General features: G+C 38.8%; 1 protein-coding gene across 1 annotated transcript in view; it reads right to left on the bottom strand.

Annotated features, from left to right (window-relative positions):
• POLA1 (DNA polymerase alpha 1, catalytic subunit) overlaps positions 1-24,867 on the bottom strand; it is a 299,648-nt gene that overhangs the window by 43,775 nt on the left and 231,006 nt on the right. The window contains exon 36 of the mRNA XM_048213462.2: positions 24,575-24,671. Coding sequence (XP_048069419.1) covers positions 24,575-24,671 — 97 coding nt within the window. The remainder of the gene's footprint in view (positions 1-24,574; positions 24,672-24,867) is intronic.

Raw genomic sequence — 24,867 nt, 5'->3', positions numbered from 1 at the left:
GAGTTCAATAATAAGGGATTTTAATTTTTTTAATTACTTGATATTACCAACTACTACTGACAAATCCTCTTCAAATAAAAACAGCAAATTCATAATGACAAAAATATGGATGAGTTTGACTACATGAACAGTCATTATATACCCCTGGTAATTTGGAAAAATTACAAATACAAGTGGGCAGAGATATAAATGGTACATTTTCTAGTTTTAAACCAAGTGATGGTTGATATCTCTCTTGTTTCTAATAAATGTAATAGATCCCATTTCCTTTTTAAGACAAGGACCCCAAGACCGTAACATGTTAGAAAACTGCAGGGATTTATTAATTTACATTCAGTTGAGTAAAAGATGAATATACCAACAGGTCTTTATTTAGTTAATTGTATTCTCCAGAGGTGCTGTAGCCAAATCATGCCATAACAAAGACATCACATAGCATGGCCTCTATCAGTATCGAACAAAAAGGTAGCATTTTTACCTTTTCATCTGAGAAGTAGGGAACTATGGTGGCTTATTAATTGGGCAGTAAATGTATTCAATGACACTAACCTTTTAGGATAATGAAAATCTCAAAACAGGTCAAACACTTGAAATGGTTAAGTACTGACTGCATCATGGGGGTACTATGCAACTTGCCTTCTTTGTGCTACTAATTCTGAAGCTAAATAGATTTGGGCAATTAGTTGACAAGAGAAGAGCACTGGAAAAAAATGTTATGAACTGTGAAATATAAAAGGGTAGTAGCAAGAAGAAGGGTGTTGGATGCAAAGTACTAACTGCGGAAAAAATAAGAGAAAACAGCAAAATAAGCTGAGACTGGGCCAAACCTGTAATATTAGGATGGATCATGTGAAGTTGCTAATTTTGGTAGGTCAAAACGGTCAAATGTCAGCCATTTTATATGGTTCAAACCAATACATTTACCAAAGCACTTAGAACTCCTTGTTACTACATAATAAATGATACTCACCAACCCATGCATTTTACAGTAAGTGTTAACTCTGAATGGCTTGTATTTGGGAACTTTTCACAGCAGGGTCCGAAACGGTAACCATTAGGTGCCAGACTCCATTGTGGGCAAGAAACACTTTCGTATTTAAAGATTCAAACTCCCAAATTACTTTCAAGGGCAGTTAAGATTTCAGAAGGCATGCTCAGTTGCCAGAGTGAGACTGGTACAGAAATTTTAAGGCAGGAGTTCAGAAGTGTTGAAATATTTCAAAGTCTGAATAAAGGCAAGATTCAAGAGAACATCATGAAAAATAAAGACATGAACCTGCTTCATAACAACTAATATTTAAAAATATTTAAGAATACCATTATGGAGACATAGGGATATATTTTTAAAATAACAGAAAGTGAGGATATCAAGGCATATAAATAAATCTGTCACTACAGTGACAATGGACTGGTAAAGTGGGGTGGGAAAATGAAAAGGGGAAAAATTCAGGTAAACACTCCAGTATTTAAAAACAAATGGTGCATTTGGATAGCTAATATGGTAATATGAATTACAGCATGTGGTATTCTAAAAAGGAGGGCTGCAGAGTTGCCTGTATGCTGGAAGGTGATCGGTTAAGCTTGTTCCGGTACTCTTTATGATAATAAAATATCCTTGTCTGCCATTTATGGGGGCAGGAGGATGTTTAAAGAAAGTGAATATGGCGATCAAATTGTTAACTGGGCAAGAACTTAAACCTACTCCTAACCAAGAGAAACTCTTCTGTTAATTAAACATAATCAACATAAGGTACTGTGGAAGGGGACAGCCAAAGTGAATAGTTTAATTAACCACAGGGCAAAGCAGGAGTTGACATTTGCATCTCAATGCTGTCCCTAGTTATAGGCTGACCAAATGGAGATGAAGCCCACTGTTAAACCATATTTCACCGTTTCTAAGATGAACCCCCTCCCCCATGTTTTAAGATCTCTGAAACCAGGATGTGTCTTAAATCAATTCCATTTTAGATTTAATGATATATATTAATCGACAGAGAGGTTAGCTAATGGCCACCTTTCTAAAAGTCACTCCGGTCCAACTGAAACCAGCTAAGAATCAGAGAATGTGCAGTTTTCTTTAAGATTCCATAACAATCACTTGTATCCTAGATCATAAGGAAAGATCAGGAAAGGAAACCGTCCTGGTCACCTTTTTTGATGTTTAAACACATCTTGAATTATGCTCTTTATCTGGTTTAGGAATCTTAAGATTCTGTACATAAGAACCAGTGGGTCCCTCTACTGGGGCCCCTAACTTTGTTACAAAAACCCCCCAAAAAAACCACAACTGTGTACAATCAAAGGTTTTATGGAGGAAAATCTATGCAAATATAGAAAATATTCAATATATCTTGAACTCCTCATGGAATGGATGCTTGCCATTGGGAAGTAACTGAAGAAAAACATAGAAATTTATTTTTTTATTTTTTATTTTTTTATTTTTATTTTTATTTTTATTTTTTTTTTAAGATTTTACTTATTTATTTTGACAGAGATAGAGACAGCCAGCGAGAGAGGGAACACAAGCAGGTGGAGTGGGAGAGGAAGAAGCAGGCTCACAGCGGAGGAGCCTGATGTGGGGCTCGATCCCATAACGCTGGGATCACGCCGTGAGCCGAAGGCAGACGCTTAACCGCTGTGCCACCCAGGCGCCCCCAGAAATTTATTTTTTTAGAGCGAAAGAGTGAGAAAGAGCAGGGAGGAAGAGAGAAACTTCAGCAGACTCTGCAGTAAGCGTGGAGCTGATATGGGACTCAATCCCACGACTCCCAAGAGCTGGAGGCTCAAATGACTGCCCACCCAGGGGCCCCTTACAGAAATCTTTTTCTTTTTTGAAAAGACTTACTTATTCACTTGAGCGAGACAGAGAGAGAAAGTGAGAGTGGGGGGAAGGGCAGAGGGAGAGAATCTCTGGCCAACTCCCCGGTGAGTGTGGAGCCTGATGCAGGGCTACATCTCACGACCCATGAGATCATGACCTGACCCAAAACTGAGAGTCCAACGCTTAACCGACTGAGCCACCCAGGTGCCCCTTTTTGATGAAATTTATTAAACAGAGTAAGACTGATGAATACAGAGACTATATGATGAAGAAAAGAGAGCTCTAGGGCCCTGCACTGCCCAATAAAATAGTCACTAATCACATGATTATTTCAATTTAATCAAAATTAAATAAAATTTTAAAAATTCAGTTGTTCAGTTCTAAGCCACATTCAAGTATTCAGTAGCCACATGTGGCTGGAGGCTACCACATGGGGCACCTAATAAATACACCGTTTCTGTCACGGCAGACACTTCTAGTGGACAGTGCTACTCTAGATTAACATCCGAAGCTGACATGTATCTCAGGTGTAACACTTAGTGGTTGTGATTTTGGACAAATTAATGAGCTTCGTGAATACTCAATTTTCTCCCTGGTGAAATGAATATGTAATTATTATCTTATTCCCCAGGATGCTATGAGAATCAGAGTGCTACAAAAAGGTTAGCACTAGTAAGTTCTATATTTTTAAAAGACTTGTACTTTATTAAAGCTACTCTCATCTCCCTCTCGTTTTTGTTTTTTTTTTTTTAAGGAGTCCAGAGTGGAGCCCAACACGAGGCCTGAACCCAGGACCCTGAGATCAATACCCAAGCTGAAGCCAAGAGTCAGAAGCTCAACTGACTGAGCTACCCAGGTGCCCAAGGTTATGCTCATCTTTTTGCATTTTTAATGTTGACTGGATATTTTTTACTGTAAACCCGCTTCTTTCCTTCTTTTTTTGTTAAAAAAAAGGAATAAACATGCCTTCAGATATTTTTAGCAAACAAGTGCTTATAGTAGCAACACAGTAAGTGCAGAGTGAGGTGGGCTGCAGTGGGGCTGTGGCCAAAAAAAGAGCCCACGTTCTGTCTGAGCTGCTAGCTGCTACTCAGCTCTAGCCACTGTTGTCATTCAGGAACATTGACTCAGAGAAGGCAACTACAAATATTTAAAAGAAAGCCAGAAACTGGGGTGCCTGGGTGGCTCAGTTGGTTGAGTGCCTGACTCTTATTTTGGCTCAGTTCATGATTTCAGGGACATGAGATCGAGCCCCACATCGGGCTCTGCACTCAGCATGGAAATCTGCTTGAGGATTCTCTCTCCTTCTCCTTCTGCCCCTCCCCCCACTCATGAGCACTCATGAGCGCACACGCGCGCGCACACACACACACACATACACTCTCTCTCTCTAAAATAAATAAGTAAATCTTTCTTAAAAAGGCCAGAAATTTGGCTTTTTATACAAAATGTCCAGTTTTTAAAATACTAGCAACTAATTAAAAATGTTAAGTATTCTTCAGGCAAATTAAACACATTCAGAGGTCATATGTGGCCTACGGCTCCACTACGTGATCTCTGGTTTCTGAGACCCCATGGCAGCTGTATTTCCTTCTCCTTGGTCCCATGCCTTAGGACACTCTTCCAAATAAATGCACGTGATTTACTCCTTATTGCCCCTCATGGTAAAATGGAAATGACATTCACAGTGTTATTTATTTTATATAGATTACCACTCCCTAGTAGCAAAGTTTTTTGTAAGGTTACTAAAGTATAACACTTAAAACACACACACACACACACACACACACACACACACACACACCAGGGCGCCTGGGTAGCTCAGTCAGTTAAGCATCTGCCTTCAGCTCAGGTCATGATCCCAGGGTCCTGGGAGCCTGCTTCTCCCTCTGCCCCTCCCCCACTCATGCACCCTCACACGCTCTCTAATAAAGAAAGAAAAACAAAGAAAGAAAGAAGGAAGGAAGGAAGGAAGGAAGGAAGGAAGGAAGGAAGGAAAGAAAGAAAGAAAGAAAGAAAGAAAGAAAGAAAGAAAGAAAGAAAGAAAGAAAATCTTATAGAAAAGATAACAAATGAACCAGATTTAGAAAATAAGAAGTTATGTCCTCTTAAACCAAATGCCCAGAAAAGGAGAAAGATACTATTATTCTTACAGATTTTATACCCAGATTTTACTGTAAATACATTTTTCTTATTTTTTTTTAAAGAGTTTATTGATTTATTTGACAGAGAGAGACAGCCAGCAGGAGAGGGAACACAAGCAGGGGAAGTGGGAGAGGAAGAAGCAGGCTCCCAGGGGAGCAGGGAGCCCGACGCGGGGCTTGATCCCAGGACTCCGGGATCACACCCTGAGCCGAAGGCAGACGCCTAACAACTAAGCCAACCAGGTGCCCCTAAATAAAATTTTCTTGTTTTCATTTCTACTCTACTGGTAAATTACTGGGTGTCTGGGGGAGAGCTATCTTATTTTATATAAAAGCCACTGGTCTTTGACGAATGAGTACAGATATTTAAAAAAATCCAAATTTTTTAAAAAGCTTAAAGCCAGAAAGCAAAGCAAATCTTTCAATTCTCCCAGTAATTTAAAGGCTGTACACTCAAGAGTCCACTAAATTTGGAAGTTTCTGTACTAAATGTGGAAGTATACACAACTTTTTATTCCATGCATACTTAACTATATTTTATTTTTATGATATACCCACCTGAAGTAACCAGCGATTACAGCCTTTTTATTCAGTTGATAATTGAAATATTGTTTCTAATACAAGTATGTGGTTTATCACGCTTATTTATCACCAACTTGGTATATTTCATAATCGCATTACAACCCCACTGCGTACTGAATACCACTTACAGTTCAAACTACTCAAGATAAGCACTGTTACTTTCAAGAGAAGATTGGCAGTAATTAAAGGTCTTATTTAGTAGTTGTTGGTAACCATGTTTTTAAGGAGGTTTAAAAAACAATAGAAAGCCATATAGATACATTTAATTTGATAATTGTATTTTATTAATGACATCTATTTTTGACATATATTTTAACCGGGGTTAAAACAAAGATGTGCTAAACTATCACCACTGCAATGAAACAGAATGACATGGAAGTGTTTTGTAATTCATCGGTGAGAACGGAAGTATCTGTGAACTACATGGCATAAAACTAAATCATATCAGAACACTAATAATAATGATAAAAACAACAATAATACTTTGCACTTAGAGACCTGCTTTCAAAGGAATTTCAGAGTGCTTTTTAAACACATTATTTTTCCTTTTCTGAACAAATAAGACAACTAAATCAAAGAGTAATAATGGTTTGCCCATGCCACAAAGTGAGTCAGTGGCAAACCAGGAATAGAGTTTCTAACTCGTTCAGTCTCCTACAATTACACCATGCAATGATTACTCTGTTAGTGTGTCTCACAGGTTACACCCAAGACACAGGTACCACAGGGGCTTAACTATTTTTCTCCCTGGCCCCAGCCTATTAGTAAGAGTCGTGTTTACACACTGACACTGGCATCAGTATGTGTGCCTGCATGCTGCTCGAGCGAGGGTCCAGTGGGGAGACAAGGGAAGAGCAGCGTGCAAGCCTCTCAGCAGCCACTCACCTCCTGGCCTGAAGACACCTATCTGGACATGGCCTCTAGACATTTCAAGATATCATGAAGACTTGTAAACCAAGCAACCCATTTGAAGCGCCGGGAGAAATTCAAAAGACAGCAAGGTCATTAAAGAGCTAAAACTGTACATCACTAGAAAACCCTGCAGGCAAAATGGCCAAATGCTGTGGCATGTATATACTTTCTGGAGGGCAATGGGTAGTGCTGGACAGGGTAAACTTGTAGATTTTTTTAGTTTACTATTCTAATATAGTTGCGTATCAGTTTGATTTATATAACCTAACAATTTGAACAAATAAATTTCCAGGGTGGAATTTATGAAATGTCCTGGAGGTCCATCCTATCATAGCTATTATTAGGAATTATCTATTAGGAATTATCAGAAAGGAGGTAAATTAAGGTGGGAAATTAAGTCTGTGTTGTGAGGGCATGGGCTAAATGTTGGATGAATGTATGGCTATACGTGGATGGGAAACATTTCGTCATGCAGTTGGAAGGTGTGATGGGAAATAAATAGCAGAGAAAAGAGGATGGAGTCAGAAGAGTACTCTATAAATATCATTCTATAAAAAACAAATTATGTTTCTACTATGAAGTATCCTAGAAGACATTAATTTCACATACCATTTATGAGGCTCCTATCATGGGAAAGTTGCCATTAGACATACAGTAACACAGCAAGCACAGTGCTGCCCTCAAAAGTTATAAGGCTTGAGGGGCAGTGCTTAAGAGCTGCAGGAGTTTGGAGGACAAAGAGCTCACTTCTAGCTGGGAGGCCTTAAAGGATGAACGGAATACCAACAGGGAGAGACTGGGTTGAGGTGGGCGATGCAGGCAGGGGAAACCCAGGTGCTGGGAGTGGAAGCCATGGTGGAGTCAAGGCTCGCTCAGGGACCGGTGAGGGGTCTAACCTGCGAGTACCATGGAGGTGCTGTCTCAGTCCTTCTAGGCAAAAGGGAGTGATCTGAAAGCCAACAGGAACTCTCTTCTAGCTCTAAGGCCCGAACACTGGGAAATGGAGTGAGCCAAGCTACCTCTTCTACCTGGATATCTAAGGTAAGCCCAACCTATACCATGGTGCCCAGAGGTGTCCTTCTAATGCCTCCAGGACTACCATCCTGTCCCAGACCCTTCGGGGACAGGCAGCAATATGAAACTGCAGAAGGCTGATCTACCAGAATCCACCTCACTAGGCTCTACCATAGATAAGGAGAAAATGACAGGAGATAGGAAATATCCCAGAAATCCAATTGTGGAGATGCCTAAATTCCAGGGTTTGGTTGGTTAGCCTCTAACTCAATACCTTCCCTTTTTTCCATCCAGTCTTCTTGAGGATTCCCCACCTTCCACGGCAGCCCATTCCTACTTTTATGATGTAAGTTAATGGGGAAAATAACATGTTCTTTATAGCCAATTTTGTTGAAATGCATTTATTTCATCTTCCATTTGCTCATTACCAGAAAACAGTTTCTTTTTACTTATTTTTCCCTAGCCCATTTTTTTCCTTCACTTTATTCTCAAATGCTATATTAGCTCATATAGTACCATAAATGATTCCTTTATCTAGGAAATAATTCATGTGCTTGACTTCATTTTCCCTTCTACTGTTTATTTAAATTGTTATCTAGATGCCACCCAATCTCCCTTTCTATATCAAAGTCAAACTTAATGCATATTTGACAAGAAGCAATATTAAAGTTTGAAGAGTTTCACTAACTCCAAGATTCTCAACACTGTGGGTGTGAATCGAAGTCACTGTGGAGCTTTTAAAAATACACAGCCACTGGGGTCCCACCCCAGACCTACCGAATCAGGTATCTGACAGTGACATCTGGGCATGTGTCATTTTTAGAAGTGTTAAAAAAAAAAAACCCACCCCAAAACCATCCTGGTTGTTAAGAAATCTGCTAAAAGGTACATGATTTGGGAACTCTGTTTGGCTGCCTTCTCGCATACAAACAGAACTATTTTTTTTTTATCCTCCCTGGAAAGGAGCCAATAGTTGGTACTGATTGCTTAATATTAATGGAACACATGCCAAAGGGACATATCTCAACAAAATGGAAATTATTTGCAGATTATGTGTGTTTCAATCTTTTCCATTAGCACTAACAATGAGAATTAAATTAATCTTTTCTAATATACCTTATGTAAGAAAACTAAAAAAGGAGTTACCGAGATCAATTTTAAGTTCTTTGAGACCAAGGACCATGCCTTTTTCATAGTGTAACCATTCAGTATGAAGAATGGATCGCTTAAAACATGTCTGGTGTTGTGCTAGATGCTGGGGATACAAGTATGAACAAAGCATTGTCAATGAGAGGCTATAAAAACCCACACAGCAAATGTAATACTAAGTACTGTAACAGTGGTTGGGATAAAGTGTTATTCTTAAAAGTAATAAAACCAACTGACGTTTATCATATATTTACTGTGTGCCAGGCACTGTTCTAGGTATTTTACATATCACCATGTTTCGATATTATCCTGTTCAATTTAGAGTCTAGGAGGCAGTTGTTATTCTCATGCAAGCTGTACAGATGAGTCAGTGGAGGGGTTCGTCACATACCCCAAGGTTACTTATGCAACAAAAGGTGGAAAGCCAAAACTTGAACTGGCTCTTCTGGCTCCAGAGCACAGGCTTTTAACTACTACCCTATAGTGTGCCTTTCAGGAGCCCCGGTCAGTGCCGTTGGTGCTCAACAAATGCTGGTAGAAAGAAGGAAGGGAAGATGAAAGGCAAGGAGGAAAGAAGGAAACAACAAATATTTACAGAGTGCTCATACCGTGTGTCTGAAACCCCTTCTTCCTAAGACTGCTGAACGTTATAAGCTAAATCCTATGAGTGTTTGTATGATTCTTTAAGCTTAGGCAAAAGACTAACATTATCTTTCCACCCACTTCAGTAACAAGATCAGAAGTTAGGTTTTCGCAGCTAACCCTTAAATTGATCCCTTCACTTTTCTATTCCTCGGTCCTATGAGCTCACATCGTTTGGGAATCCAAACTGAAAACGACATTCTCAGGACACTGCTTCCCCTCCAAGATTTCCCACATGCTCCAGCATGTTACAGTGACACTCTGCTGCAATGAGAAAGGTATATCCTTCGGATGAGGTTAAAAAGAGAAGCAAATCTAAAAATAAAATAAAATAAATTCCAGGTTGAGAGAAGTAAAAAGTTTCCTAATTCAGGGCTAAAGGCTGCTGCCAACAGCTTGTTTTGTTCCCAAAGATCAGCACACAAAAGTTTCACAGGGCTGGAGGGAAAAGATTTGGATGCTAAGTTGGGGGGTGGGTATGGGGGGTGTGCGTGATTAACATCATTCCTTTGGGAGCAGTAGAAAAATAACAAAACCTCTATAAAAGAGATGAGCAAGTCGGCTGTGAAAGGAATGACCCCTCACATATAGGGAAAGCAATTTGCATCTACAGATCTCATTGGTATAAACGACCTCCTTCAAAGAGTGAAAACCTCAATGGAAAGCCACTATATACCCATGAAAGGCCTTGCCGGCTATTTGTTGAGCTGTATACAGACTAACAAACAGGAGTGGTTAACCTGGAGCACCATGCACTATAGAGATATTTTTTTTTAAGTAGGCTTAGTCAGCTAATCTTGTTGAGATTTCTCTCATACTACTGATTTCTTATTCTCAAAATAAATTAAGAGGCTTCATTCAAAATTCCCTGTGGTCTACCAGCTTGAGTTTGTTGGGTGTCTTTGATTGTCTCTTGTCTTTAGATTCCCTGCCTTGTCTCTTTAGATTTTGCTGTGCCCTTTGGTATTTCCCGTTAGTCCATGTCTGGAATAGCTAATTACATGGTAGCATAATTCCCACCCGTACAACAAGGAACAGCAGAACCTTGCTAATTCACACCAATGACTGAAAGACTCCTGTGTAAGTTACTGAATTATGCAAATGAGCAATAAGTGAAGAAAGATGATTCAAAATTGTATTTCATTCATTTATTTTGACAAGTGTAGTTTAGTCTTAATTATTTTGAAAATTTCTTTGTAGCATACTAATAAATTTACTGTGGCACATTTGTTAAATGTGATAGAGCCTTCACTAAGAGAGACCAAAGCATGCTCTGCTGAATAATTTCCTGAACACAGGCTCAGGTGCAGACCCCCTCTTTTATCTTGGATTTTACTGACTTATTAGCATCTACAATATTTTTGGTAAGCCGATATATAATCCACCAATAAAACAGGAATTATTGAGTACTTTACGAACAGCAAATGTACTTTACGAACAGGTCCTGCATATGTCTAAACATTCACCATGACAATAGTAAAAAAAAAAAAATAATAATCACGCTTCAAGTAAAACATGTTTACGTTCCATGGTCATAGTGTTAACAGGACTTTAGTTGCCTCTTTTAAATAAAACTAGTTCAGTTTGTCATTCATCTCTTTTCATTCCTATTTCTGTTTTGTTTTGTCTTGCCATACTTCTTTCTTTCAAAGTTAAAGACATCTGTTTTAAGCTAAGTGGATATATCACAGTATGTAACATTTTCATGTCAAAATACTTACATTATTATATTCTGAGTTAAATTATTTAAGATAGGAAAACATTTTGATACACTTCTGACAGATGTATCCTACAGGATGGAGTCAACTTCCTTCAAAATACCACCACCGGTTACGGTGGGGAGTGAAGAGACAAGAGCCTCCCAGCTTCCAGTGTTGGGTTTAAAGCTTCACATAAGCCAGCCTCTTAATAAGTGCTTTTTGACCAAATCTCCAATTGAGATATGTTTTAAAATCATCATGCATTTGTCAAACGATGTTCTTTACTTTGTAAAAGCCGGATAAGCAGTAGAGCACTTAAAGAATAGCAAGAAAGACAAAACTTAGTCTCAAACTACACGCCTGCATCTGTGCGTGTTACAGTCTCACCCACTTTTCGAGGCTGAGCTCAGGTTCCACCTCCACTGGGAACTTTCCCGAGCCATTCCCATGTAGTAGTCATTTGCCTTCAGGCTGAAGTTTCTCTCCTGGATTACGAAAAAGGCAGCTGCGACTCGGCAGAAACAACACTGAGCTCTCACGCTCTTCAGCTTTGCTACCTCAGGAGGGTCATTTCATCCATTTGAGGTTGTTTTTCCATTGGAAAAATGTCAACTACCCTATCTAATGGGAAAAGTAAAAAATAAGGGATGGGAGTGTTCTCCATAACAAGTAAAGCTCTACAAAAAGTAGCTGTTGAGAGGGTGACTACATGAATAAGAAAAGGATCACAAGTATTACTAGGTCTACAGCAGGACCCAGGTCTTGCTTACATTGTGCCCTTTACATATCACAAGGCAGAGGCACAGCAACACTCGCTGAATGAATCTTGGGGGTGAGGTGTGAAGAAGAGAGAAACAGAAAACCAGACGTACGCACAGACCTGATTTTATGATCCTATTTGTGAATTTGGTTTTACAATAATTTCTTAAATCAACCAAAGCACACGAGTGTCTAAAATTAGCCAGCAAACCCATCTTTTTGTGAGCACAGCTGGTTAAAGCCTTAAGCTCTAAGGGATGGTGCTAAGGCCAGCATGGGCTCACAGACCAAGGGGAAAAAGGTTTCCCAGGGCCTTTATATGGGCAGAATACAATCAAAGTTAATTCAATTGAGCTCAGTGGCAGGCTACTAATTCTGTCTAGTCACTGTCCTATCAGTCGAAAGGTAAGAGAATACTGACGGATGTGAATAAATTCATAACAACTACAGGAAGAAGTCCTCTAAGAATGAGCTAAATTGATGATGGGTTTTCCCTGTATATGAGGGGTAGCACCGATTATATGGACACCATAGTACAGCCTAAAATTATACATGAGCGCTGACTAATCACGTGCAAATCAACACCAGATCTGGGCCTGGGGCTACTGGGTAACTGAAGCCGTTACAAGGACACAATTCAGTTTCAAAAGTTAGGGTTGTTTCCCTTTGATAATGATGAAAAATTTAAAGAATTACAGAGGGTAATGAAAACATGCCAGTTTACGTGAAAAGAAAGCAAAATGGGATAGGCTGGTGATGGGTATTAAGGAGGGCATGTATTGCATGGTGCACTGGGTGTTATACACAAGTAATGAATCATGGAACTTTACATCAAAAACTAGGGATGTACTGTATGGTGACTAACATAATATAATAAAAAAATAAATAAAAATTAAAAAAAGAAAGCAAAACAAAACAAAACAACCCAGTCAATTTAAACATTAAGTCAGTTTAAAAAATAAATCTGCACTGTAGTCAGAAGAGAAAGACTAAGCAAAAACACTTAACTTTTAATCATGAAAGACTATTCTGGTATGGCACATGCAGCTGGTAAAAACCAAAATTGAAGCAAAAGACTAAGAAGATGCAAGAGAGGTAATTCCTATCTCAATGGAGGGAGTATAAGCACTTCTTAGAAGAAATGTTACCACAACAGAGTTAAGACAATTAAGAAATGATGGAGACATTAAATTCAGGGCTAGGTCAACGAGCAAGGATGCCCAAGAAGAAAGGAGTATGCAATATACTTTTTAAAAAGATTTTATTTATTTATTTATTTATTTGTGTGTGTGAGAGAGAGAATGCGAGCAGAGGAGGAACAGAGGGAGAAGGACAAGTAGGCTCCGTGCTGAGTGTGGAGCCTAACATGGGGCTTGATCCCATGACCTTGAGATCATGACCTGAGTCGAAATCAAGGGTCAGACGCTAACCAACTGAACCACCCAGGTACCCCAAGGGTATGCAGTTTAAAAATAATCCCAGACTACTAGAGAAAAATACAAGTCAGACCAAATCTACTTAAATCCCAAATATCTCTGAGAGCATGAGACAATTATGGATGACTATATATCCTCTAATTTACTTGAAGCAAGTGGGGCTGGTGTTTTTTTTTTTAATCTCTTCACTGACTTTTTTTTTTTAAAACCACATCTATTACAAATTTGCGCTGGTTTAAAAAGGACACAAAGTCAGTACTGATAAAACCACAGAGTGCTTCTTTAGAAATATTTAAGAAAAAAAAGGAATGTCATCTGCTTCTAAGACTACAGACCTTTTAATGTTGAAGGTTGCATTTTTAAAAGAAGTAACTGATTATACATTGTAAGTAGCTGATCTAATACATTTCCGGTGAAAAGCACTAATTTTGAGGGGAAAATTTAGTATAACTATATCTAACCCCAATTGCTTTAAGTCATGTTATAACAGATTATTATAGATGTTACACAAATACTGATAATTTAATATTCCTGAAACTTATAGTACATTTTATCATGATACTTAAAGGATTTACTTTATTCTCTGCCATGAGTATTATAAGCCCTTTCTCCTAATTAATCTGCAATTAATTCAACCAACCTCCAATTAGTCTTCTACAACATTACCCTACTTAGACAATAAAGCCGTCTCTAGACTGGGTTTTAAACCTGGGCTAAAATAGACTCCTACAGACCAAAAATGGTTCTGGGATTTCTCTTTGTAGTGTAATTTAGATGTCATATCTAATTTGCTGTCATGACTATTGTTTCACTGTGCAATTTATATGTCGTTTTGAATGGTAAAGGCATCATAGCTTTATTGAATTAAACCTTCTGTCTTTATTTAGGGTCTGATGTTACACGTTTGTGCGTATATGTTTATGTCTCCAAAGCTGCTTTTGACATCAAGCAGTGGTAGAAAAAGATTATGCTCTTTTGATATGTTTTCTCCTACCTCAGTAAATATAAACACAAACTGGAAAAAAAAAAGCCCTCTTCAAACTAAAGAAACAATTTTAAATAATAATAATGACATTATTACTATTTTGCTTTGAAAGACAGAGATTGCTAAATAAGCCATTCACATTAAGGAATTACAGAAAGCCTGGCTGTTTTGTAATCTAAATTCCTTGATTCTCAATTCTATTAATCAATTCTTTCCTAAGAAAAAAACTGCCCTTTCCACTGACAGTTTTGGTGATACCTACCTCAAAGAAAAGGTGTTATTTTTACAACTCCATAATCACAAAGAAATTCAAATGCTCCCTGGCTTTAACTCCTAAGGAACAAAGGCCATCTTACTTATATCACAATACTCAATTTTGTGTTCGTCTGTCTGTAATTGTCATTCTTGTCCCGGCCTGTGTGTTCAAGTTCTAAACTAAAGTCAGGACTAAGATTAAACATGGAAAGCCTTCCAGTAGACCACTGGAATAGCCTTTTAAATAATTTTTAGTGCATGAAATTTCATAAAGTTTTTACTAGATAATTACACTTCCTGATTTTGTAATTAGTGGAAGTACATGCAATTACATAATAATTATGATAGTAATTACGTAATTAAGATGTATAATTATGTAGTAAAAAACATCATGGAAATAAAACCATCTACTGTGTAAGCACAATACATTTTAAAAGTAAATTCGCTAGCTCAACTGTTTAAAAATACTTTTCTTCAAAATAAAGTGATTAGCTCACATTATGGTCTAACTGCCTGAAAATTGTTTAATATTTTTTCCTTCAATGGTGATAGAAGTATATTTTTAAAAAGTACACAAGAAAAAATCTTATCGGGTTTTCCTACCCTCAACACTCAAAAAAAAGACAATGTTTTGCAAATGAGGACCATCAACCACAGAACAGTCACAAAGATACTGCAACATTGGTGCCCTCCTTTGCACTGCCGTACTTACTACTACAAAAGAGACAAGAAACCTGCCCATTGAAAAGATGTAACAGGAAAGGATTTTATAAAACTAATAATATATCTGTTATCATAGCATGCCTATAAGTCCATATGTACATAAAAGTGCAAAACGTTGAGTGCCTATTTACAGAAATGGGCTCAAAGAAAAGGAACGTTATCAGAATCCACAAGTTTGCTGCTCAAATATATGGCAACTTTCATATAGTACTTTAGCTATCCTAAAGATGACAGAAAACGTACAGAGACAAGACACTTCCACTTCCGGGCAAAGCAACTATGGTGACAATTTCCTGGAAAATGTAGTTTCTCTTCTGTCACATTGCAAAGTCATCTTTAGTTAAAAAAACAAAACAAAAACTAAATAGGCAGTACTGAGAGAGAAAAACAAAGCAGTATGAAACTCCATGCTGCCACTGGAAAATTATCAATGTTGTCATTCTTGTACTGAGCATAAAAATCGAACAGAAAAGTCAGCAACACAAGGAAAAGTGAATTCCAAAGTAAACTTTATAGTAGCAAAATATAAGAAACAAAATCTTGTTTTCAAGTCAAAAGAATGCTATTTCAATGCCTTGAAGTCTTTGCAAACGTGCTAGACCAATGTTGTAATGAGGCCCGGAATGTGGCGGCTGGGTGCCTGTCACTCTGGGCACATACAGAACAGCCCTGAGATGAAGTGGGGGTAGAACTGCATTCCCGTTCTTTTACAAGCCACTGATCCTGGGAAGCTGAAAGCCATTTTGAAAACTTTAATTTACTTCTTTACTTTTCTTCTTACTTAGTTAAGAAGAAACAAAGCGAAAGAACTCAGGCTTCCTTGCTTTTTTTGCCCCCTCTCCTTGCCCTTGTCAGGCCGTTACATTTTTTAAGCTTAATTACAAAATGTATTTCAAACAACCAAGCTGTCATGCCAATTCGACCGTAAACCTGGGCAGGCCTAATGTAGTTTGCATACTTGTCATTTTAAAGTCTTGCCAAAAGTATGGCCCTAACCAACGGATGAATAAAATGGGAGTAGGCTTTAGTTGTTAAGAGCAAAGAGCGTCTCCTATCAGTGCTTCTCAAACTTTAATGTGCCTAGATATCACCTGGGAATCTTGTTAAAATGCAGATGCTGAAGCAGAAGGTCTGGGGACGACCTGATATTTTGCATTTCTAACAAGCTCCCAGGTGATGCCTATGCTGCTGGTATACTGATCACATTCTGAGTAACAAGGTCTTCGGTTTGACTTGGGGAAGAAATGCACAGAGAAAAAAGCGGACTTGGGTTCATTCTGTATGGTATTTTCTCCCTCAACTGCTAAATTATTGGAGTAATTATTTCAAGTTCTGTAAAACAAATATTTGTAAAATTTCAGTGTTTATAATTTGTTTGTTGCTATAAAATCAGTACATGCTCAGATTATATAATTTAGAAAGTATATACAAGTATAAAGGGGAATTAACTCTAATCCACCCAGAGATGACAACTGTGAACAATTCCAGTATTCCTTACTAATTGTTCCACCTTGCATACAAGCTACAAATTAGTATCATAATGATTACTTAGTGTTGGACTTCAACATACTGTTAGTATTTCCCTAAATCATTAAAGATGAAAACTACGTCCTGTCTAATAACATCAGCAACAACCCTCCTCAGAAGGTCAGCGTTCTATGAATCACTTTTTCTATTATCAAAATTCTTTATGTGTTTCTACAATCATTTCATAATCATAAAGAGAGCTAACTATATTCTGAATTGCCACATTAGTCTCCTATGATGAAAGGTCACTTGAACTAATTAAAGGGATAGTTAAAAAACAAAAAACCACCTTGGGTCTTTTTTTTTTATTTGTAAAAAAATGAAACAAAAGAAAAATGGAGTTTGTAAGTTACCAATTTCCAAATCTATTTTTCTAAAAAAAATTTTTCACAATTAGAAGAAATATAATTTAAAGAAGGGTGGATTGGAGCTTAATTGAACTTCTTCCCCCTTTTATATGTATCTGGTAGGAGTGAACTGTTTTGTGTGTGCTTTACCTATTACTAGTTATTAAAAACAGAGAAAAAGGATCATTTCTAAAATTCGACAACAATTTTTTCAGGATAACCCACGGGCTTAAAAAAGTGGTACAAGAAGAACTGGACCAGTCTCTCTGACACAGCCTTCTTTTTAATGCCTTGTGAGGATTTAACAAAGTAAATTCTAAGACTGTCAACTGGCTTAGAGGGGACTCTAGGAGCTCTTTGCTACTTTTATTTCAGTACTTCCAGCAATAATAAAACTCTCCAGCTTTCACTTCAGCAGTTCAGGAAAGTAAGGGAAATTCTCAACACTGAAAAGGGATCTGTCTTGAGACCCTCAGAAATCTCCAAATTCCCAAAGACATTAAAGCATATAATTTATACCATAAAACTCTAATTTTCTCGCTTAAAAAATACATCAATTTTTTAGATTCCTTCACTTTTTAGTACTAGCTATTGTCTCTCTTTTGGGTCTTCATTTTCTATGAAGTAATACAATTATTACTACATTTCATGAGTGTAACTATCTAGCTGAGGGTGAGCAGAGAACAGGACCCTGTGGCAGTGTGGGTGAGGAGTAGTTTGGCTCATGACATTCTTTTGATTAATTCAAATCTGGCATCAGCAAAATGGGAGAAAAAATGAACTTGTCTTCAGTATAAACTGCAAAAAGCTGAAACGACAGATACCCAATCTGAAAATGTCTAAGGAACTTCAGTTACATTAATTCACAGCACACCTGAGTCAAGCCAAGCGATATAGGAAGATCTAGAATTTTTAATGCACACTGCCCTCCATTCACGGACAGAATTACCTCCTAGGACTAATTGCTCCAATATCCTTTTTTTTTAAGATTTTTGATTTATTTATTTGACAGAAATAGAGACAGCCAGCGAGAGAGGGAGCACAAGCAGGGGGAGTGGGAGAGGAAGAAGCAGGCTCATAGTGGAGGAGCCTGATATGGGGCTCGATCCCAGAATGCCGGGATCACGCCCTGAGCCGAAGGCAGACACTTAACGACTGCGCCACCCAGGCGCCCTGCTCCAATATCCTTGAAACTGCTTGTGCGGTCTTATTTTCTACTAAAAATTCATTCACTGAAAATTTAGTGAGCTGGCCCCAATGGGCAAAGTGCAGATACACAAGATACAACCCTCTGCCTCAATGAACTCAGTGGAAGAGAAAGTCAAATAAAACAATTCAGGTTAAGTCCTGTGAGAAGGGTACTTAAAGGGTGCAATGGGAATGCAAAGGAAGGAAGCCTGTATTACATAACTCAATTTCTTCATCAATATAATGGGGGAGTATCCACTGCCACCTCACGGGGTTGTTGTGAGGACCGTGAGAAGGAAAGTGAGTAAGATTTCACCTCGCTGACAGGAGTGAAGGAGCAGAGCAACCTTGACAGGAACTGCTTGGTGGGCTGTGGCCACCCACATCCCTTGGCAAGAAACAGGGGTGACCTGAAGAACAGTCCTTCTAGGCCTAAAGAGACTCCATTGAGAAATTGGGCTTCCTGACAGATGCTTTTCATAAGGCTAAGGTTACAGCACCGCCTTTTGCTAAACTTTACACTTTAGCTCCAAATCCTTTCTTCAGCAGAGTCCTAAACCCTGGTGTTTCAATTCTGACAGAGACAAACGCAACATGCTGAAAGAGGTCTATGGAAAAATTCACCAAGAAGACCATCTGTTACTGGCTGAATTGTGTCCCACCTCCCACCAAATAATACTGGGAAGGTGGTGGTGGTGGTGGTGGTGATGGTGGTTGAAGTCCTAACTTCCAGTACCTCAAAATGTGACTATGTTTGGAGATAGGGTCTTTAAAGAGGTAATTATGTTAAAATGAAGTCACCAGGGTGGTCCCTAAACCAACAAGACTGGTGTCCTTGTAAGAAAAGATCAGGACACAGACTTGTACAGAGGGAAGACCATGTGAAGACAGGGAGAAGATGGCTGTCTACAAAGCATGGAGACAGGCCTCAGAAGAAACCAACCCTGTTGACAACTTGATCTCAGAATCCTACCCTCCAGAACTGTCAGGAAATACATTTCTGTTTTTTACGCCACCCAGTCTGTGGTACCTTGTTATGGCAGGCATTGCAGACTAATATAGCATCCTACTACAAAAAGCTGACAGAGAGTAAGAGGAGATAAGTATCTGGGAAGAAAACAGGAACACAAAAAAAAGTTTCGTTTTGTTTTAGGAATATGGTAAAATCAAACGGTGAAGTTAAAAGGCAATTCGTACTCAAGAGAATAGAAAGAAAAGCCATAGACTGAGGGCAGATATTTGCAAAAAAACATATCTGATAAAGGACCATTATCCGAAATATACAAAGAACTCATTTTTTTCTTTTTTAAAAATTTATTTGTCAGAGAGAAAGAGAGAGGGCGAGAGAGAGAGAGCACAAGCAGGGGGAGCAGCAGGCAGAGGGAGAAGCAGGCTCCCCACTGAGCAAGGAGCCGAATGGGGGACTTGATCTCAGGACCCTGGGATCATGACCCAAGCAAGCCAAAGGCAACCGCACAAATGACTGAGCCACCCAGGCGTCCCTACAAACAACTCTTAAAACACAACAATTAAAAAAAATAAACAACCCAATTAAAAAAAATGAGCCAAAGACACCTCACCAAAGATACACAAATGGCAAATAAACATATGAAAAGATGCTCCACATCATAGGTCATCAGGGAAATGAAACTTAAAACAATAAGATACCAGGAGGTCTGGGTGATTCAGTTGGTTAAGTGTCCAACTCTTGATTTTGGCTCAGGTCATGATCTCAGGGTTATGAGATCTCAGGTTGTGAGACCCCATGTCAGCCTCCTCAGTGGGCATGGTGCCTGCTTGGGATTCTCTCTCTCCCTCTGCCCCTCCCCCAGCCCTCTATCTTAAAAAAAAAAAAAAAAGATTCTCTCCCTACACCCCCCCCCAAAAAAACACCCCACAACGAGATACCATTACCCATCTATTAGGTTAGCCAAAATCCGGAACACTGACAACACTAAATGTTGGGGAGGATGTGGAGCAACATGAACTCTCATTTACTGTCAGTGGGAATGCAAAATGGTACAGCCACATTGGAAGACAGTTTGTCAGCTTCTTACAAAAGTAAACATACTCTTACCATATGAGCCATCAATCACACTCCTTGCTATTAATTATTTACCCAAAGGAGTTGAAAATTTATGGTCATATAAAAACCTGCATACGAATGTTTATAGCAGCTTTACTCAGAAATGCCGAAACTTGGAAACCAAGGTGTCCTTCATAAGGTGAATCGACACATAAAATGTGGTACACCCTGGGGCGCCTGGGTGGCTCAGTTAGTTGGGCATCGACTCTTGATTTTGGCTCGGGTCATGGCCTTGGGGTCGTGGGATCAAGCCGCGAATCAGGCTCTGTACTTGGCAGGGAGTCTGCTTAAAGATTCTCTCCCTCTCCCCCTCCCTGCACTTGCATTCTCTCTCTCTCTCTCAAATAAATAAATCTTTAAAAAAATTTTTTTAAAACGTGGTACATCCAAATAATGGAATATTATTGAGCACTAAAAAGACAAGTCATGAAAGTCACGTGAAATTCAAGTCAAGAAAAGACACAGAAGATACTTAAAATGCATCTCACTAAGTGGAAGAAGCCTATCTGAAAAGGCTACATACTATGGGATTCCAAATATATGAGATTCTGAAAAAGGGAAAACTATAAAGACAGTAAGAGATCAGTGCTTGCCAGGGGTTAGTGGGGAAGGGGAAGGAAGGATACGTAGGGTGAGCACAGAGGAATTTAAGGCAGTGAAAGTACACTATGATACTACAATGGTGGATACATGTCATTATGGATTTGTCCAACACCAAGAGTGAACCCTAAGGTAAACTATGGACTGTAGATGATACTGCTGTGTCAACGTAGCTTTATCAAGTGTAACAAATGTGCCACTGGTGGGGCATATTGAAAATGAGGGAAGCTGTGTCTGTATGGGAGCGGGGGTACACAGGAAATCTCCATACCTTCTATTCAATTTTGCTGTGAACCTAAAACTGCTCTAAAAAATAGTCTACTAAAAACAAAGGTGGTTAGTGGCTCCCTTTCGTTGCTTCCGTAACAACTTGACCAGAATGGTGGTTTATCACACTTTGCTGCCCAAGCTGTCTGTGATAGACTGTATGCTCCCCCAGGGCAGGGAACCTTGGCCATCTGGGATGGCACTCAACACATAAGTGAAAATAAGTCTGTACTGTGTTTACCACTGCTGGATAAACAAAATTTAAAAGTTCAGGGGAGAAAACCAAAAGACTCTCTTCGCTCCTGCAGACTTAATTTAGACAACTGGAACAAGATTTGAATGGATTCATGTCTCCCCCAAACTGTTCACTTATCCGTACTCCGGCCAAGGCCCCATGGGATGAGGCAGTCAAATGGGACCATTATGTGATGCCATTGTGGAAATGGATTTTTACTTCATATATTGCCACTATGTTTCTCTAAAACTGCCTTTGGCTCTATTATGCCATCTGTGTAACATTCTGGAGCAGTTACAATAATAAAGCCAAAGTCCTACAGAAATAAGATTTTTAAAATGTTATGTAGTCACAGTGAATATGCAGTAATCACTTCACCAAAGTGAGTAACAGTCCTGGAGCATTTTAAAGGTAAGGAAAAATACCAAATGGGGTTAATTCACATTATGGACTAATGGCCTGTAAACCTTCGTTTGAAAGCAAAGCAAAGGAAAAAGCTTTGACAAGAGCTACTTTTTACCATAAAAATAAACTTCTTTCAAATAATTTTGTGGTTTTTTTCCAAAGTCAAATGGCCAAGTTTCAAAAAAATTTAAACCACCATCCAGTTACAACCCTTAAATTTACAAAGGGAAATGGTAAAACAATCTTAGTCAAGGAAATGTTACTAAGTATGGACAGTAAAGAAGAGTCTACAGTAAATACTTCACATGCCGAATCCAGGGCACTTGTTGACAGACAATACTTAGACTCCATTCTCAATGATGTAACTGTGTGTAATGACTGTCACTCTTCACAGGACTTCTGATGTAACATCTATTGGTGTTCTGGCCTTGGTCCAAACTGAAAAAATCTATTTGCCCTCTGGATCCCATGGATTTTCAATTAATTTTTTTCGAGGGGGCAGGAGGAGTGGAGGGATTGAGAGAGAAAGAGAGAAAAATCTCAAGTAGGTTCCCCACTGAGCGCCAAGCCCAAAGCAGGGCTCAGTCTCACCACCCTGAGATCATGACCTGAACAGAAATCAAGAGTCAGACTTAACCAACTGAGCCACCCAGGTGCCCCACCTCAGTTGACTTTTAAGGGGGAACTTATCAAATGTCACTTGTCAGTAAACCTCTGATCTTGGAATATAGATAAGCACGACCCAGAGTTTCAGTTTATATCCCCCTACTAACAAATACCCTAATATCTCTTAACGTTACCGAGTGATCTGCAAATGCCCCGAGCAGGTAAATTTCAACTAGTCCAGGCATTTCTAGAGTGTAACTTATGAACAATAAATAAGAAACGCTAAAAGGAAAAATAGTTTCGTAATTAAAATTCCATAAATAAAATGAAAGGTTCTTGGAACATTTCATGAAGTTACTTCTGTGATACATACATTTAATATCTTTCTCTTAGTTTATTTTCTTTACCCTTCTGACATGTAAAAGAACCTTTCGATAACTTACACGTAGTGCCGATATGACCCCGAACTCCTGGATAGTGTACTTACTAGAAGCAAATGACAAAAAAAAAGCATCCCAACTCTTAAACTTGTGAAATGGAACCACAGTAAATTGTGTGAGGGTATAGATACTGTCAATACTTCTCCCCTTTTGCCAAGCAAGAAGCTTCTAAGTAGCTATTCTATTCCCTCTTATTTTCTGGGAGAGCAATGTATACTCCCATAAAAAGCCGGAGTAAGTCTCCAGTGACTTTTCAGATCACTCCTACATGTCTCCAAGAGTCAATGGACTTTTTGAAAACCGCTAATCATGAAAGACTGATTCAACCACCTCAGATAAGAATTTTGGAGATGTCTGGAGGAGAAGTCCATCGCCTTGGAGTCTAAGATATCTAGGGAACAATCTGAAATGGCTAGACTGAGAAAGAAGTAAAGGGGAAGCAACTTCTAATATACTAATACCCAGAAAGAGGTAACAAACCAGACAGAAACAATGTACTCATCAGAGAATCTGTACATAATTCTCTCAACCCATAATGCCTTTAAGGAAAGGCCTTTAAGGGTAAAAGAGAAAAATCTATTAATGATACTGTAGATAAACATGGGCCAGACACCCATGAATAGAAGTTCAAAAAAACTCAGTTATTAATGAAAAGAAGAAATTTTTTCTTCACATTACATAAATTTTACTAATTCAGTGAAAATATGCCATAGCCCAAGTTCTTGGTGAACATCCAAAAACAATAAACTAATATTTGAACCAACTCCATCAGTCAGTAAACTGTTTTATATCCAAGGACAGCAAAACCAAGTAAGTCAAGACCTTTAAAAAATAATTTTTAGCCTATCTTGTAGACAGAAAAAAACTGGTCAATTATGACTAGAACTGAAAACAGTTAAGACCAAATCAAGGGCAGCGTGGATATTTACAGGAAGAGATCCAGCAGTATTTTTAGGTTTCTTTATGTCCTTAAGGTTACCTCCAGCCTTAATACTGACCAACAAAATATCGAATCAATATTCATCGACAAACAACATAAACACTTGGCAGGTAACTAATAAGAAAAATGTGTAAATTTGCCTTTTTTAGTCTTTATAGGTCATAGAAAAGTTGTCAATGTGATTTTCAGGTAGGAGAAAAGAAACACGCACTTGTCATGACATTTTCAAATACTCTGTTATGTAACAAAGCTTTTCCCAGACCCATTAAACTCCACGTGCCTGCAAGTCCTGCGTGAGGGTTACAGGCAGCACCCAATCATCTGGGCGAAGGTGCAGATACGCTCTCTTAGGATGGAGTCAATAAAAGAACTCCACCCCATGCCTCTCTTTCAAAATGAACCTAGGCTTTTAGTGAACAGCAGAAACACACTCCAGGTCTATTTTTCTGTGGTAATGTCTGGTTTTTGTAGGTCCAATGATCACGTTGCCTATGCTTACTTTATTACAATTACTAAACTCTACAGAAAATAGCATTTTCAAAATATAGCATTTAAAGAGTCCTTTTTGTACTGTTCCTCCCCCAAGGCCCTGCTTTAATAGAGAACAATGTGAGACAGCCTGTGGAGACCAAAGCCGGGGATTCCTACACCGCCGCCCCTCATGCAGGGGAAGCCTGTGCTCACAAGGGCCCCCACGGCCTGCTTCTGAGACAGCGGTGTGATGCTGCGTGAACAGCCTGACAGTAGGTCTGGCTTTTATGATGCAAATTTCCACTTTAAACTCAAAGGTAATTACAGTATTTTAACGTACCTTTCTCATGATCGGTAATAAGTTTCTCCAGTGCACAGTCCGCATCAAAAATGTACCGGTAAAAGCACAGCTGGGTGTACAGGGACTTGTCAGAATACTGCAACAGAACAGAAAATAAATGACTACTACTACTGGTGAGGGGAGTGAAGGAGATCACTCTCAACAGAGTGTATTCCCTACTCTCAACTTCTATATCAAGCAGCTTTTTTTTTTTTAAAGAACGGGGTGGGGGGTGAATAGGAGGAGAGTATCATACCAATTATTTGTCCCCCTCATATAGCATACATACCTTT

This window comes from Ursus arctos, chromosome X (assembly GCF_023065955.2).
Source record: "Ursus arctos isolate Adak ecotype North America chromosome X, UrsArc2.0, whole genome shotgun sequence".
Lineage (NCBI taxonomy): Eukaryota > Metazoa > Chordata > Mammalia > Carnivora > Ursidae > Ursus > Ursus arctos.
This window is presented reverse-complemented; position numbering and strand designations above follow the sequence as displayed.